This window comes from Cavia porcellus, unplaced genomic scaffold (genome assembly GCF_034190915.1).
Source record: "Cavia porcellus strain 051 isolate PalLab524CR breed Dunkin Hartley unplaced genomic scaffold, mCavPor4.1 scaffold_7, whole genome shotgun sequence".
Lineage (NCBI taxonomy): Eukaryota > Metazoa > Chordata > Mammalia > Rodentia > Caviidae > Cavia > Cavia porcellus.
In genome coordinates, this window is record NW_026947490.1 from 7,938,566 (window position 1) to 7,954,401 (window position 15,836).

The 15,836-nt window shown below is 34.8% G+C and overlaps 1 protein-coding gene across 1 annotated transcript; it reads left to right on the forward strand.

Annotated features, from left to right (window-relative positions):
* Positions 1 to 7,403: 7,403 nt before the first annotated feature.
* On the forward strand, positions 7,404 to 7,987 carry LOC134476703 (keratin-associated protein 6-1-like). Its single transcript, XM_063252396.1, has one exon. It carries the CDS (start codon positions 7,452 to 7,454, stop codon positions 7,689 to 7,691), a length of 240 nt encoding a protein of 79 aa, XP_063108466.1. The 5' UTR covers positions 7,404 to 7,451; the 3' UTR covers positions 7,692 to 7,987.
* Positions 7,988 to 15,836: the final 7,849 nt, after the last annotated feature.

The window sequence follows — 15,836 nt, forward strand, 5'->3', positions numbered from 1 at the left end:
TATTCAATCTAGTAAAGCACACAAAATACTTTACAAACTACTACACAAACATGTGAAACAGATCTGCTTCTTAATGTCGTTTGGTAAATTATACTATCTCATTGAAATTGGTATTCTTGTATGAAAATTCCATAAAAAGACAGAACCTGCATTCTACTGTTGTAATGAGATGTAAATTTATTAAAATATCTAAAGTTCTGGGACAATACTTGGTGTTTACTGAGCACAAGTTTTTACTGTTATATGCATGGTTTACTTTTTGATTCTCTGCATTTAAAGAATAATTTAAGCCAAATTTGACATTTCTAAAAATAATTTTTGGTACCAGAGATCAAACTCATGACTTTGTACTTACCAGGCAAGCACCTTAGCTGGTGAGCTAAATCTCCAACCTGATGTGTGTTGTTAGTAAAAAATTTATATATTAATAATTTGTGTATAATCTGAATAATTATAATTAAACATTCATTAGTTGTTTACTGTTTCTTTTTGTGAAGTTTTTAATGTACCTTCTTTGCCTTCAGATAAGTCCGTTGTCCCAGCCTGGGAGACCCTAGAGGGGGAGTGGGGATGAAAAGGGAACAAGAGACACAAAGGATGGAGACAAGGCGGTGAAGTCTGATCAAGTCTCATTTATTCAAGGAATGAGTAACAAATATATAGGGTATTGAGGAGGAGGGATTTGGGTTCTGAGATGTTAACAGGTAACTTAGCAACAGTGGCAAGACCAAGGGTTATAGGTCAATTCAAATTTCCTGAGCTCAGGCTTGTAAGGCGGACTGATTAGCATAATTCCTGAATAGGCCAAACAGGCGAGGTAGGCAAGGCGCTGCTTAACTTCCAAACTTAACTCCTAGAGGGAGTTAAGGTGATGCAGCCTGCAGATATAAAGTAGCAGCCAAATTACAGGACTTCCCACAGTCCCGCTCTTATATGAATGAAAGTTAATAATCTCAAAGCCATATTAAAATTGTCTCTATTTTACACAGTTTAATAGAAGTAAAAAGAAATGAAGCATCTTTCTTTTAGGTTTAGCATGCTAAAATGTTTTGCACTCACTTGTGAGTTGTGTCTTTGTTTTTGTAAATCAATATTTATATTGGAGAGTTCTAGAATATACTCATATCATATACGATACGAATTTATCATATACGATAAAACAATTTTTGGCAATGGTACTGGCATGATGCTGATAAAATATAGTTTTAATAACTACAGTTGGGAAAACTGGATATTCACACACAAAAGCATGAATTAGAATCTAGAGAATCTGGTCTTATATCATGGTCAAAGTGAATTAAAGTCTTAAATATAAGATTTCAGACCCTCAAACTTGTGTCAAGATGTTGGAGAGCATTGAAGCTAAATAGACATGCAGGTTTGTGGTGTGACCATGCATGGCTGAACTGAGAATGAGACCCCTCAGGTTGCCAGACAGGCTGGAGCTGAGGCCACTTGAGACTTTCTGGATAGTTTTCCTTAATTAGCATTGTCTGTTGCTCTGAGGGGTCCTTGCACCCCTCCCAAGATCCTGTTCAAGTGTCCTCCACTGTGTACTTAACTCCTTGCTTGTTATGATTACATACGCGCTGCCTAGCTTCAGTCAGCTGGCTGGCTAGCAGAGTTACAAGCTCTGCAGAGGATTTCACTCCTCCTGCAGCCCTAAAGACCATGCCATGTGTCTCATTCCTTTGAACCTTTGTGGTACATCTATTTGGGAGTTTGGGGGCCTAGGTACAGACCCCAACATTAGGAAACATACAGATGAAAAGGAATAGGGAAGTAGGTTAGGAAATGGGAAGGATAAAAATGGAAAAGGAAAAAATTCAAGTTAGTTATAGTACTAGTCTCTAGTATATTGAAAAGGAACATTCGTGCTAACATAGATTAGAGAATTTTTATACTCATATCTTGTACTCTGAGTAACTACATTAAAGATGACAATATGCAATACATTAACTGTTCTTGTTCTCCTATCATTTTTGTTATGAAATTTTGTTTTACCTTTTTTCCATTAAAAAAAAAAAAAAAACGGTTGATATTGGCTTGGGCAATGAATTTCTGGATATGGTTCCAAAGCACAGCTAACAGAAACAAAACTAAATGGAACTAGTGCAAAAATAATTCTATATAACTGCTTTTCTTTATTAATTTCTCACACATGTGCAGGTATTTTAAAATTATTGTCTACTCTTATTTCCTGAAAATATTTGGAAACGGTGAATTACATTATTTTTATAGTTTTCTTGTAAAATCAAATTAAATGCTATTTTCTTCATAAAATATATATTTTGATAGAATATTTAATGCATCTCTATGCAGTATTTGATGGTGCCTATTTATGAACCTTATAGTCATCATTCCAACTGTACTGATGAATTCATATTGCAAGCTCTGAGATGCTCAGAATGAGATGTTCACACATCCCCCCCCCCTCAGAAATGAAGATAAACAAATATGTGTGAAACTATGCCATGTGTTTACAAATGAAGTTACAATTAATGAAAAAGAAATGAAAGATTTCTAAGATTTCATTCATGCAAATACATAGAGTAGATGAATATTCTGAACCCAAAATCCTTCGCTATTTCAGAAATTCAGTTAATCCCATAGTCTTTTCCTATGCTTGGTCTGGGATAGGATATTAGTGCTACAAGAAAATAGCACCTACAGAATCCTTGTATAATAGGATACATCAAGCATCGACAAATAATCTAGGGCATCCCAATAGAAAACAGGAGCCAGCATTTTCCAAAGCAATAAGAGTTACGCCACTCATATGCATAGTTACTACAGCCTTAGACAGCGTGACCACAGTCCACATAGGCATGGCAGCCATAGGCTACCATAGTCACTGCCATAATATGCATGTGGAATCAGAATGAAAGGTTCAGTTTAAGAATTATTTTTGAGTTTGAATTTCTTAACCTGAATGTTTATGGACAATCTCATGAAAGCATCGACTCATTTCCAAACTAATGGACATTAAGAGAAACCTCAAGAAGCCAATATTCTAAGGACTCTAAGAATTGAGTGCAGACGCTGATGAAGAACCACATGCCTGTAACACCAAAAATATAGTATAGGCTGAGTTAAGAAGGTCATCACCATGTGATATTACACAAAATAAACCCCATTCTTCTGTGTATTAGTAATCACAAATCATTGGTTTAAAATCTCATTTTCTCTTCATGGGGAATCCAAGAAAATAATAGGCAGAAGTGTGTGGAGGAAGAGTCATACAGACAGGATTAATTAATGAGTGTGGACAGTATACTTTACATGTGACAAAAGGATTTATGATCTTGTATAAGAAGAATTTTCTTCAGAATTATATTTCATGTAGGATCCTAGGTATCAGAGCCCCATTTTCCCCATTTTGTTAGTGCACTGTTTCCTATGTTCCCTTTATATTTGGAAATACTAATTCCACTCCAGGTTAAACCCTAGGCACTCAGAGAATTAATTTGGGAATCAGAGATTCACTTGCTCAGTGTGCAGACGATGGTCCTCAGTTCAAGCATATATCACACTTCACACTAACGATATTTTCACACTTACTTCCACATACTCTAAACTATTTAAATTGCCTAAAATTACAAAATTACAGCAGTAGTAATTTAACAATGATTTTTCTCCTAAGTCTAGCATCCCTTATCGAGTCTTAAAATGTATTGAATATATCAAAATTTTATTTTTATTTACATGATCTTACTACTGGATTCATCTCTCCATAGATAATATAGTTTTCTAAAGAAAGACAAGTACATCGTAAACTTCACATTATTCTTCCTGCTACAAAGCACTAACATGTGCATAAATCTTTTCATTTAATTCATTAAATATGTTTGTTTTCCTAATTGTGAAAACATGTGGAAGGCAGTTAAAAACAAGCTATCAAAATGAAACTAGGAACCTGTAGTCTGAAAGATAGGTGAAATTGTAAGTAATAATTATTAAACTTTAATGAACATGGCCTTCTTAAAAATAAAACATATACATATAATTCCAAATTTTGTGTAGACTTCATGATTTTAGAATCTCTGATTTTATTTTCTTAGACCTTAAACATAAATAAGAAACACTTGTATTACTAAAATATCATATAAAAGCTTTTTTACATTATTGATCTTTAAAATTTTTTCATTTATTCTTAAAACCTCCACTTTATGTTGAAAATGCATTTTAAGCACACAGGCTGTAGAACAAAAAGTCATTAAATCTACCCTATAATGTTTTAGATTTTATTTTAGTAGTGCAGGCTTATCGTATGTGAAGTTTACATTTGTCTTGGGGAGTAGACGCCTGTATATACCCCAGTTGTTTCCTTTATCATTCTCTCTCCCTTCTCACGGGTCTCTCTTCCTCCATCTCTGAATCTCCTTTCTCTGCTTTCAGTCTTTTTAAAATTATCCTGCTTAGCTCATGCAACATTTACCTTACCTGTAGTTATTTGGTAGCTTAAATCTTCTCCCATCCCTTTCCCCTTCCTCTCTTTTCTTGCTTTCAGTCTCCTGTACCCTTTATCGGGTCCTGACCTAGATTCCCGATCTCCTAAACTAGTGTATGGCCAAGGTTTAAATAAAATGAGACAAGTGGTATGATTTTAGGGCTCCAGGAGTGTCAAAACCCTTTAGCTGAGCTGGAGACTCCAAGGGCTAAGACAAAGACTTCTCTGGACTGCCCACTCTAATTAGGCCCAACAAGGGGTGGGGAAACTGAGGCAAGCACAGGCAATGAGCAGGACCTTGGGAGTCACTTCAAGGATGTCTCCAAGTAATGAATCTAGTCAGTTCAGTAGAACTGCCTTATCATGAAGACACGGTAGGAGTGAGACAGTAGGAGTGATTCCTGCAGCTGCAGTCTCTATCTGCTTGATTGAGGTTTGAGCCAAGTGTCCGCAGCTGTGGCCTTATCTTGCCCTTTGAGAGATCTCTGGCCTCACAGGCCACTACAGGCCTCAGCCAGGACCAGTGATTCGTAGAGATTCACTTACTATGAATCAGCTCCCATCACCAGGCAAGGGGCCAGGGCCTCGGACAGACTCACAAATAAATATATAAAGCAAATTGATAAAATTTAAATCCTGTTCAGAACCACTGAGTAGTGGTCTCCAACACCACTTCCCATTTTCAAGAGATCTATCGCATTGTTTCCTTCAATCCATTCTTTATTTTTCTCTTTGTACTTTGCCTTACTCAAATGAGGGATATAATACAGTATTTGAGCTTATTTGTATGCTTTATTTTTGTCAACATTATGTTTTCCAGAGGAGTCTACTTTCTCGCAAATGTCTCAAATTTATCCTTCTTTATAGTTTAAGAGTATTGCATTATGTATAGATATCATGCTTTCTTTATCCACGTGTATCTTAATTGGGGTAAGATGGACAGTGAAAGACAACAGGCAGGCATGTACTGAACTTAATATTTTCTAATACTGATAAGGATTTGTAGAATAATTATAAACTAATGAATTAAATAACTTTAAACATCAAGTGATCAGAAGACCTATGCACATGACACTTGGTCACCTGAATAAAGAAAATTCAGCCATAGTTAGTCCTATTTTAAGAAGTATCTACAGACCATGTCTAAAGACTTCAAGAGGACACAACTCGTTGAGGCTGAGCTGCTGGAGAAACACTACACTTGGGTGCAGTAAACTGGAAAGCAGTAGCAGATGTTGGCAGGGAGGTAGGGTAGAATATTAGAGGATATTTATTCTACATGTAATGGAAGTTTAAGAAGGGCATACACTAAGGGAAGGCTATTCGGTGATTCTTGTTGTGCTGTGGAAAGAGAAAACATTTGTCATTAAAAAGAACCATAAACTATCTTGGTGGTGTTAAACTTCTGATGGTATTAAATAAAAAAATTAAGTTATCCATTATGAAGAGTTGAATATACCGTAAGAATAAAAACAAAATTAACTGAAGGCTAAGAGCAGTCTTTGAAATTGAGGTTAAATTATCGAAAATGTTTATGTTACTTGAAAAAAACTTGGAAGGGAAAGATATTTCAATATTCTAAAGGATACTAAGGGACGATCTGCCATGAAAGAGTTTAAGTAACCTGAATTGTGTTTCAGAACATCAATAAAATGAAGAGAGATGAACAAACCGTACTTGGGTCAGGTGAGACTCGCCAGGAACACTTTCATTGGAGTGAAGTTTCAAAAAGTCTGAGTAAATGTAAGCTGATGAGAAAGTACAGCAGAAATACCAGACGTAAGTTGTAGAAATTTTCCATAAAGAAGAATAATGAAACTGGGAAGCGCCTTGAGAAATTCAAAGAATTTTCTGAGCAAAATATTTGTTGGTTATTTGCTTTTGCTTCCACAGTAGATAATGAAGCATTGATTATATTTCATAACATCAGGGTTTTTAAACAGAAGGAAAAACATTTTTTAAAAGAAGGACATGATGTATAAATAGAGTACAGGGATTTTCACAGTGGTGAACTGCCTTGTGCAGTGTTCTAATGCTGCATATGTATGATTAGAGATTTGTCAAAACCACAGAGCAACAACGAAAAGAATAAGCATGAAGGTAAACTATATGCTCTAAGTGAAGGTGGCATGTCAGTGTAGGTCCATCTGTTCTAATAAACGTACCATGCTGGTGGTACTAAAGAACAAAGAAAAAGAAGGTTAAAGCAAACAAATAAAAAACAAAAATAATGAAACTGTGCCTTATATACTGTGTATGTAAGGCACTCCTTGAGTGTAAAAGAAAATGTCAATTTTCATAATAAGTGAGGAATACCTGAAAAGAAATTGCAATAAAAATTTGTGAAGGAAGCTGTTTTTATAGTATTGAATACCAAAGTACAAAAATAAAACACAAAGTTGTTTGTGTTTAGAGATGTGGTTGGCATAGGCTGGTGGTCTATACAATTTTTAATAAGTAATCTCTATGTTAATGTTGTTTCAAAGAAGAATGACAACAATTGTCTCATTGAATTTTTTTGAGTTGGTAGGACAACTGAAGTAGCTAAAAAATGATTTTTAAAAAATAGTAAGCAAAACACATTAGTTAAAGTGACTTTTGGCCATAACAATGACTATAGATAAGTGTTTTGACAAACTCAAGTTAAAATTGGCTTGTAGTAAATGCTACTAACAGAAATAATGCATATTTATAAAAGTTAAAATTAATCTGGAGCGTAGTAGCATGCTTTGTATGCATGCGTGTCTCCACTGATTATGGGTACTAAATTGTTTCAGAGAAGCCCTCATTGGTCAAAGGGAACAAGCTTCCTTAATAATTCTAAGGCTTTATCTAGCGGTTAAAAGACAGCAAACTAATTAGATGAATCATAAATGGCATGAGTATGTGTTGTGGTTCCCACCCACATCAGTGTATAAAAGGCCCACAGCAGGGAGAACTGTCCAGACTCAAGTCACCTGCACTCCTCCTCTACCAAAGCACAGCCTCAGCACCCAACACCATGTGTGGCAGCTACTACAGAAACTACTATGGCGGCCGCGGCTATGGATGCTGTGGCTATGGAGGCCTGGGCTATGGCTATGGAGGCCTGGGCTGTGGCTATGGCTCCTGCTGTGGCTCTGGCTTCCGCACCCTGGGCTGTGGCTATGGCTGTGGCTATGGCTATGGCTCCCGCTCCCTGTGTGGCTGTGGCTATGGATGTGGCTCTGGCTATGGCTCTGGCTTTGGCTACTACTACTGAGGCTGTCATGGAAGACTCTCACCTTATACAACTGATACCAAGATTCAACAGTTTTGAAGCCCACGTCTATCAGCCTCAGGCTTCAGTGAAGATTGTCCTGTAATGGGAGCTCCTGTGGGTTGCTATGACCTTTGTGAATCCTAGTCATTGCCTCCTGTAGGAGACTGACCACATGAAATTCTTTGGAGATTTCACAACTCTGGTCTCCTCAGTGTGATGGCTTCAGAAAAACTGCCTTGATAACTTTCATGAGAGAACTTGTTTCTTTGGCCCAAATAAACTTCTTCAATCTAAAAGGACTTCTTGTCAATCATTTCATATATAATATTACTTATACTTTTTAATATCAATTTTCAGAAAATACAGCAGCTAAATTTCTTTGGAGGATATTTTTCCCTACTGTCTTAGATTGGTTTCTTTGCTAATTCAGGGTTCACTTATATTAAAAATGTAACTGTCTTTCTGTAAAATTCATTTTTTTTTACTCTTCTTCTGAGGGAATAATAGGTGTTATGCTGTTAGCCTGCCTGTAAGAGTCCATCAAGTAGTATTTGTATCTTTGTTAAGCATTTCCTGGCTTATAATAAAATTAATACGAAGGCTAAAAACACAAGTTGAAATTCAGCAAAGATTTATGAAACCTTTAAAAATATTGGAAGGAAATGTTTCAATGATGTAATAGACACTAAGTGACAATGTGTCATGAAAGACTTTTGCACTTGGAGGATGGACCACATTTTGCATTCAAACTTTCAAGTGCAGAAACAGAATGCTATGACTCAAATCTTAAGTGTCCCACAGAGGTTCACAAGTTAAAGGCTTTTTCCTCACTTCGTATTGCTGGAGTGGTGTAAAAAGGGCGTTTCTGACTTCAGTTTCTGCCGTCCTCTCTTTCTTTCATTTTTTACCCCGTCACTTGTTACTGAAATTATTTGTTACAATTCCAGAGTCCAAAAATGAAGGAGGCAACAGCTGAAAAGGTGGAAGCGGAATTAGCATTTATTCCTTATAAGTTTATTTATCTCAGATATTTGTTTAGAGATGTGAATCTGACATAAAAGCAGGGCCGTATTCCCCAGAAGTTTTCTTAGTTGGAAGGATTTTAATTAAAAGTCATATTTTTAATTAGTTACGAGGCTATCCAGATATTTACTTTTTGAGAATGTTTGGCACATTCTATCTTTTATAGAATCTATTAAGTTTCTCTAAATTGTTGAATTTATGGGCAAAGTTGTTCTTTTTTTTTTTTTTTTTTTATTGGTACCGGGGATCGAACTCACGACCGCCTGCTTGCCAGGCAGGTGCTTATGCTGCGGAGCTAAATCCCCAGCCCTGGCAAAGTTGTTCTTTGTCTTCACTAATTATCTTTTCTGGATTGTAGAATCTGAAATGATGACCCATTTTTACTTCTGCTATGGGTAAAATGTGTCTTTCCTCATTTCTTTGTGATTTGTCATCACAATTGAGTTTTATATACCATCAAATTTTAAGTTTGTTACTTTTGTATATTCATTTTTGGTTTTAAATTATTTGACATAGAAAATTAAACGTTCACAGTATACTCAGTGTTTATATTTTGCCACATTAGCTAAAAGTTATAGCAGGGAATTGTAGTGCACACCTGTAATCCTAGCACTTGGGAGGCTGAGACAGAAGGATTTCTGTGATTCCAGGCCTGCCTAGGCTACAAAATGAGTTGCCAGCTTGGACTTCATAGTGAAACCCTGTTTCAAAAAGACAAAAAAAAAAAAAAATGAAATTTCAAATTTGGAATCTGTTTAGAGTTGTCACTGTTTGACACAAATCATAGCTATTACAGAAAAACAGCTTCCAACCCTCCTCATTCAATAGTATGTTTAGTTTCCACAGTAGCATGGATTTTTAAAGAATTTAAAGCAAAAAAAGAGGTGTGTTTTTTTAACCAATTATTCATAATTTTATATTTCTTTGTCTTGATTTCTCACATCCAAAATAAGCCATTAGTATAATTTCTCTGTAACCTGAAGAATTTTGTTTAGAATTTCATTTAGAGAAGTTTTGTGGACACAAATTCTTTAAGTTTTTATTAATTAGAGAAAAATTTTAGTCCACTTTTTTCCTAAGAAATATTACAGTTTGGTCTAGAATTTTGAACTTTTTATTAGCACTGTAGTTATATTTTCCACTCCTTTTGAACTCTATATCACAATCACAATGGATTATTTATATATAATATGTTTTTTATCTCCAGCTCCATTCAGCAATTTTCTTCTGATTAAATTAACAACCTTTAAACTCTATATATTTCTTTGGCCAATTTTCAAAATCTAAGTCATCATTTCTTTAGATTTCTGCTTCAATTTATTTTTGCCTTTCAACTGATATTAAAAGGCTATGAATATTTACATATTCTTGAAACTAAATTGACATTTTAAAATCTCATAAAAAGCATGAATATTGAATGCCATCAACATGTTCTAAAATTACACACACAATGGATTAAGAAAAAAATGGATTTTCTCTGTCTCAAAAAATTGGTTAAGGCATGTGTGTGAAAGGCAAACGTCCGGTGAATTTAAACTTCTGAACCTCTTGTTCTAGGAAACCATAGGAAATACTTGAAGAAAAGGTGCAAACTTAAAAAACAAAAATAGAAAATCATATGTCAACAGTCTTATTTAAAGGGATTTCACGATTGTACTAGTATCATTTGGGGAATTTTTATGCCCACCTATTCTATACTAAGCAACTACTTTGATGATAACAATACTCAATTTATTAACTATTGTTATTCTACTATTATTGTTTATGAAGTGCTGTTTTATTTTTTTCCACAAAATATAAAAAACTTTTTATTTTGCTTAAATAGCATTTGAAATATAATGTTTTCAAACAAGGTTTAATCAATTGACAAATATTGTTTCCTTTAATTCTGAAACAATTCTTCACAAAACATGTTTTTCTTTTTTCACCAGAGTAGAAAATTAAAAGTTAAAAAAGTGATTGTTTTTTAATGTCACAGATCAAGGATTACCTAAAGTATACTTTTCCATATTTATGTTTTAGCAAATTCACTTTTGAGAAATAGACAAATACATAATGTTTACAAATAAAAAGATCATAATAATTATTTAATTCAAAGAAGATAAAAAATTAACAGTAAGTTTTAAGTGAAAGAGAGGCATTTTTTAAAAATTTCAGATTGAATACATTTATTGGAAAAATAGAGAAAATATTCCTGCATAGAAATAAAAAATAATCTGTGATAGCATTATACTAGTAGACACAATACAGTCATGTACAGTATTAAATCTCACTTCATCCTACTTTTTCCAAGTTAAATGCAATAAAGGATAAATTTAGGGTACCAGATCCAGAGGGCATGGTTTCTGTAACATTGCTTATATAAGAGCATCACCCAGCTCCATGTAAAGATCAGAATACGTAGGGTTCAGAAACTTTCACTGAAACAGACCAAAAATTATTGCTAGGAAATTCTGAATATCAAATGAGAAGAATGAAAAGTAGTCTTTTAAAAACATTAAAGAATTTTATTAGGTTAACAGGAAAACAAATTTTAGCATGAAAGTTAGCAAGGCAGTTACTGTGACCCCATCATCCCGGTGGAGCAGAAGTGACAGGGGAATTTCATCTTAACCCAATTCAAGAGGAAAATTCAAGGAATTGCTTGGATCCACATAGGTTACAGCAGCTCACAGGAGACACCTATTGTAGAATCACCACCATATAAGGACGAGGCTCAGGCATGTGGGGTTCAGAACTGGCAAATCTTGATGTCAGAGGTGCAAAAGGTGAGAATCTTCCTCAATAGTAGTAACCAAAGCCAGAGCCATAGCCAGAGCCACATCCATAGCCACAGCCGCACAGGGAGCGGGAGCCATAGCCACAGCCAGAGCCACAGCCCAGGGTGCGGAAGCCAGAGCCATAGCAGGAGCCATAGCCACAGCCCAGGCCTCCATAGCCATAGCCCCGGCCTCCATAGCCACAGCATCCATAGCCGCGGCCGCCATAGTAGTTTCCGTAGTAGCTGCCACACATGGTGTTGGGTGCTGAGGCTGTGCTTTGGTAGAGGAGGAGTGCAGGTGACTTGAGTCTGGACAGTTCTCCCTGCTGTGGGCCTTTTATATGTCCCACTTGTGGGTGGGACCCACTACATGTGCTCATGTCATTTATGATTCATCTAATTAGTATGCTGTATTTAACCATAAAATAAAGCCTCAGATTTATTAAAGGATTTGTTTTGTTTGCCTCTCATTTGCATCACCCTTTTCCAATTTAGGGTTTAAATAAAAGGAGACAACATACACTTATATAATCCAACCTCAAACAAACCTTTCATATTAACCTTCTGTAACTATTGTCTGTATAACTGAAGAATGCTTTTTTTAGCCACAATGTTATTTGTTATGATCTCAGTAGTTTCATTAATTTAAACAAATATTTCACAAGAACAATGACTCATGATTTTTCTTCTTTCAGTGGAAACTAATCTTCCTGTGGAATTCAATTCCTTTATGTCTGGGTTACTTTTTTCTTGTTGCTGTGACAAAAAAACCTAACACCCTAAATGAAGGGAAGAATGTTTTATTTAGCTCCCAGTGTGTGACGGTTTTAGTCCATAATCAGCTGGTTGGAAGGCAGGGTGGCATGGCTGAGGGGCAACACTTCAGGGTGGCAGCTAGCAAAAGCAGCCAGAGCAAAAAGGGAATGGCAACAAAGTTCTTCTTCCTTACCTTGTGTGTAGGCCACCCCACCTCCCCATCCACGGGTGAGTGTGGCACCACACTACCTCTGGGCCCTCCTCTTGCACAGGCTGAGAATTTTTATAAAGAATCCTGGCTCTCTGCTTACTGTTTTAGTTAAATTAGTCTCTTAGTTAAATTCCTAAACTTCTCAAATTGACACAATGTATCAACCATAATAATTTGCTATCCTAAAAGCAAATATATCTTTCATCCCTAGGTTGATGATGATAATCTAACCAACTAGTATTTCTAGAAAACGAAATTTAAGCGAAACATATTAGGATTTTTTTAAATTAAGTATATTGGTACATTTTAGATGTTCATAATGGTGGCATTCATCATAAGAAACTTGTACCTGTGTGTGAAATACCTAATTTTCTCTTTTATTAGATCCCATCTATCTCCCTTTCGATACTTCTTCCCCTCTTTGCTCTCTCCTCATTTAGTTTGATTTTTATTGAAGTAGTATAAAATACAAGCTTTTTCCTGCAATTCAGTAGGGTCACTTATTTTTCCATGTTGACTAGGTAATGATATATTCTGATAATAACAGAATTGCCATCTAGATAAGTATTTAGTGAACTTAACAACACTTATTTATGTTATTGATATGTTAGACAGAAACTGCTTTATCAAGATACCATGATTGTCTTCTGTGGGACCAGATATGCTAGATTCTTTTGCAGACTCTTAGAACTGTTACTGTCTTCATTCACTTCAGTATGACAATTACTCCAAGTGGGGGTGCAACCAAGTGGGGGCAGTCATGTTTCAGTAGAAATTGTAGTTCCATATTATAAATGTGTGAATATGCGATGACACAGTGTCTGATTACCTTCCTTGATAAGTCTGTCAAAGTAGTAAAAGCAGCTTTGAAATAAACTAGAATATTGTTATGCTAGTAAGATATTCTAATTTTATGTTATGTATAAAATATTCTAATAATTGGATCAAATATATGCATTTACTTATCTGATGTGTGTTTTTATCATTCTTTTGTGTTTGTGTCTCTTATGGATTAATTTTTACATAATAGGGTCATTCTTTTTTATTTTTATTTATAGATTTATTTATTTACTTACTTTTTGTGTATTTACTTTTATTTTAAAGAGAATTTTAATAGGGGCCAGAGATTTAGTTCAGTGGCATAAGCGCTTGCCTGGAAAGCCTGAGATCATGAGTTTGATCCCCAGTACAAAAAAATTAATAAATACATGAATAAAAGGCACATTCTTATGACAGTTTATCCATTGTTAGCTTAACCAAGACGTTAGAATTAAGTGGCATCTTTGCTATGTCATTTTTCAATTTCATGTATGGAAAATAATCTTGGTCTTGACTTATTTCAGTGGAGATTTAATTAAGCATAATTTAGAGTAACCTTCAGTAAATACAAATATAAACGTGTTTAATTTTCATTGCTGTTAAATTGTTAGACAAATCAGTTGATATTGACTTAACTAAATGATATCTGTCTGTTACAAAACTATAGTTAACTTTTATTTTATAGACAAAAGTTTTTTAAATGACAATTAACGTTTTATAGTAAATCACAGTACTTTTAATGAAACTTACTCGCTGATCTCTTTATTAATTTGTGTCTTTTAAAGAATTAAATATATTTTTCTAATCGAAATATCAAGAGCAGTCACCAAATGAGATTTCTTTTTTTAAAATCTGTTATTCCTACTGGAATATTTTATCAATATTCAGATAAATCTATTCCGTATCAAGTAGCAAAGTAAAATGTCTTATCTGATCAATCTTCTCTAACAAATTTGGCAGTTTTCTTTTCCTGTTTCAGACATGTCACATGAATATCCAAGGTGGATCTTTAATGTCCTCTCTTATACCTGTTGGTTTTTATTCCCTAGCATGGTACAGAAACTGTCCCTGTATGGATAACCAACCCTCCGGTCTTTCCAAATCTAGAAAGTGAAGTCTTCCTTATTTACTGAGCCCATGATTAGCACTGAGATTTAAAAACTTCTTTTTGCATTCCTGGAAGACATCTTGGAATTCCCTTTGTGTCACATTTTTGGTTTAATTTCAATCTCATCAGGTGCTCCTATTTGTTATATTTTCTCTTTTCTTGAGATTTTTGTCTTCAAATATGTAAGTGTTTTTGTAAGTGTTTTGCAAGTAAGTGGTTTTTTTCCCCCTTGTATCCTGCATATAATTTCTCCTCTACTGGATAATACGTTCTCTGAATTAATCTCATATTTCCAAATCTTATTCACAGAAATCTCCAAATGATCACCTAAGATCTCTTTAGATTGTCATTTGTTAAAATTGTCAAGAAACTAAACTCACTAATTTTCATATTCTGCAGTCTCTTTGCTTCTTTTTTCCCTCCATCTGAAGGCATAAAGAACACACATGAGATTCTGAAACTGCCGCAGAAAAATCCTTTTATTTTCATCCTCTCTGGTTTGCTAATTACACTAGATACCCAATTAAATGTGGAGTTTGAAAACATTAATGTTCAAAATATGCAAAATATTACATAAGAAATGCTCATAGAATTTATTTTTCTGAATATCAATTTTATGTACATGCCCCATATCTTTTGCTATGTGTGACATCCTGAAATTTAAAAAGCAGGAAATCGGTGATTTGCCCTGTCACTGCCTTGACTATACCTACAAGTGTTATTTATAACGTCCAGCTTCTCTTATTATGGTACAGAGGAAACAACAGATTTCAAGCTCTTCAGACAGCCAACGTTGTTTCCAGTTCCCACTCTCTCCCTCGAAGTCACTGCCTTCTGCAAGCAGCCATGGCTTGGTAGCTTCCTACTGGTCTGGTTCTTTCACAGAGGCTTCCTTGACTAAGTAAATTAAAGTACGCTTTAGATTCACCTTAGCTCACGTTGACTTGTGTAAGCTCTGTAGCAGCAGGGTCTTCTTATGTCCTGCTCACTGCTTCGTTCTCGGTTTCCACAGAGCAGCCTATAAAACTGATTATTTAAATTTTGATGTGCACGTGTATTAATGAATGACCAAATCAATGCAGTCACGTAGCATTTAAAAACCCACATTCCATCTCCATTTTGAAGTAATTTTAGACTTGTAAAAAACATTTAAAAATATACAAAATGTATGCATATATTTTTTACCCAGTTGCACCTATATTTACATCTTTCAGGATAAAAAGTTACCTAAACTAAATAATTATCCTTTTACAATATTCTTAAACAGAACTATAGATTTCACCAGTTTTTCTACTACTGTCTTTTTTCTATTCCAGATCTCAATCCAGGGTTACAAATGACTTTCTTTTTTCATTACATCTCTTTAATTCTCTATTGGTAATCATTTTTCATGTTTTTAATGCCTGGAAAGGGATTGGCAATTTTACAGGAATAAATAAACGCATTACATGATGTTTATCAATTTAG

Excerpts from the sequence above, each read along its gene's own strand:
- LOC134476703 (XM_063252396.1), top strand. The coding sequence starts at position 7,452 with ATGTGTGGCAGCTACTACAGAAACTACTATGGCGGCCGCGGCTATGGA.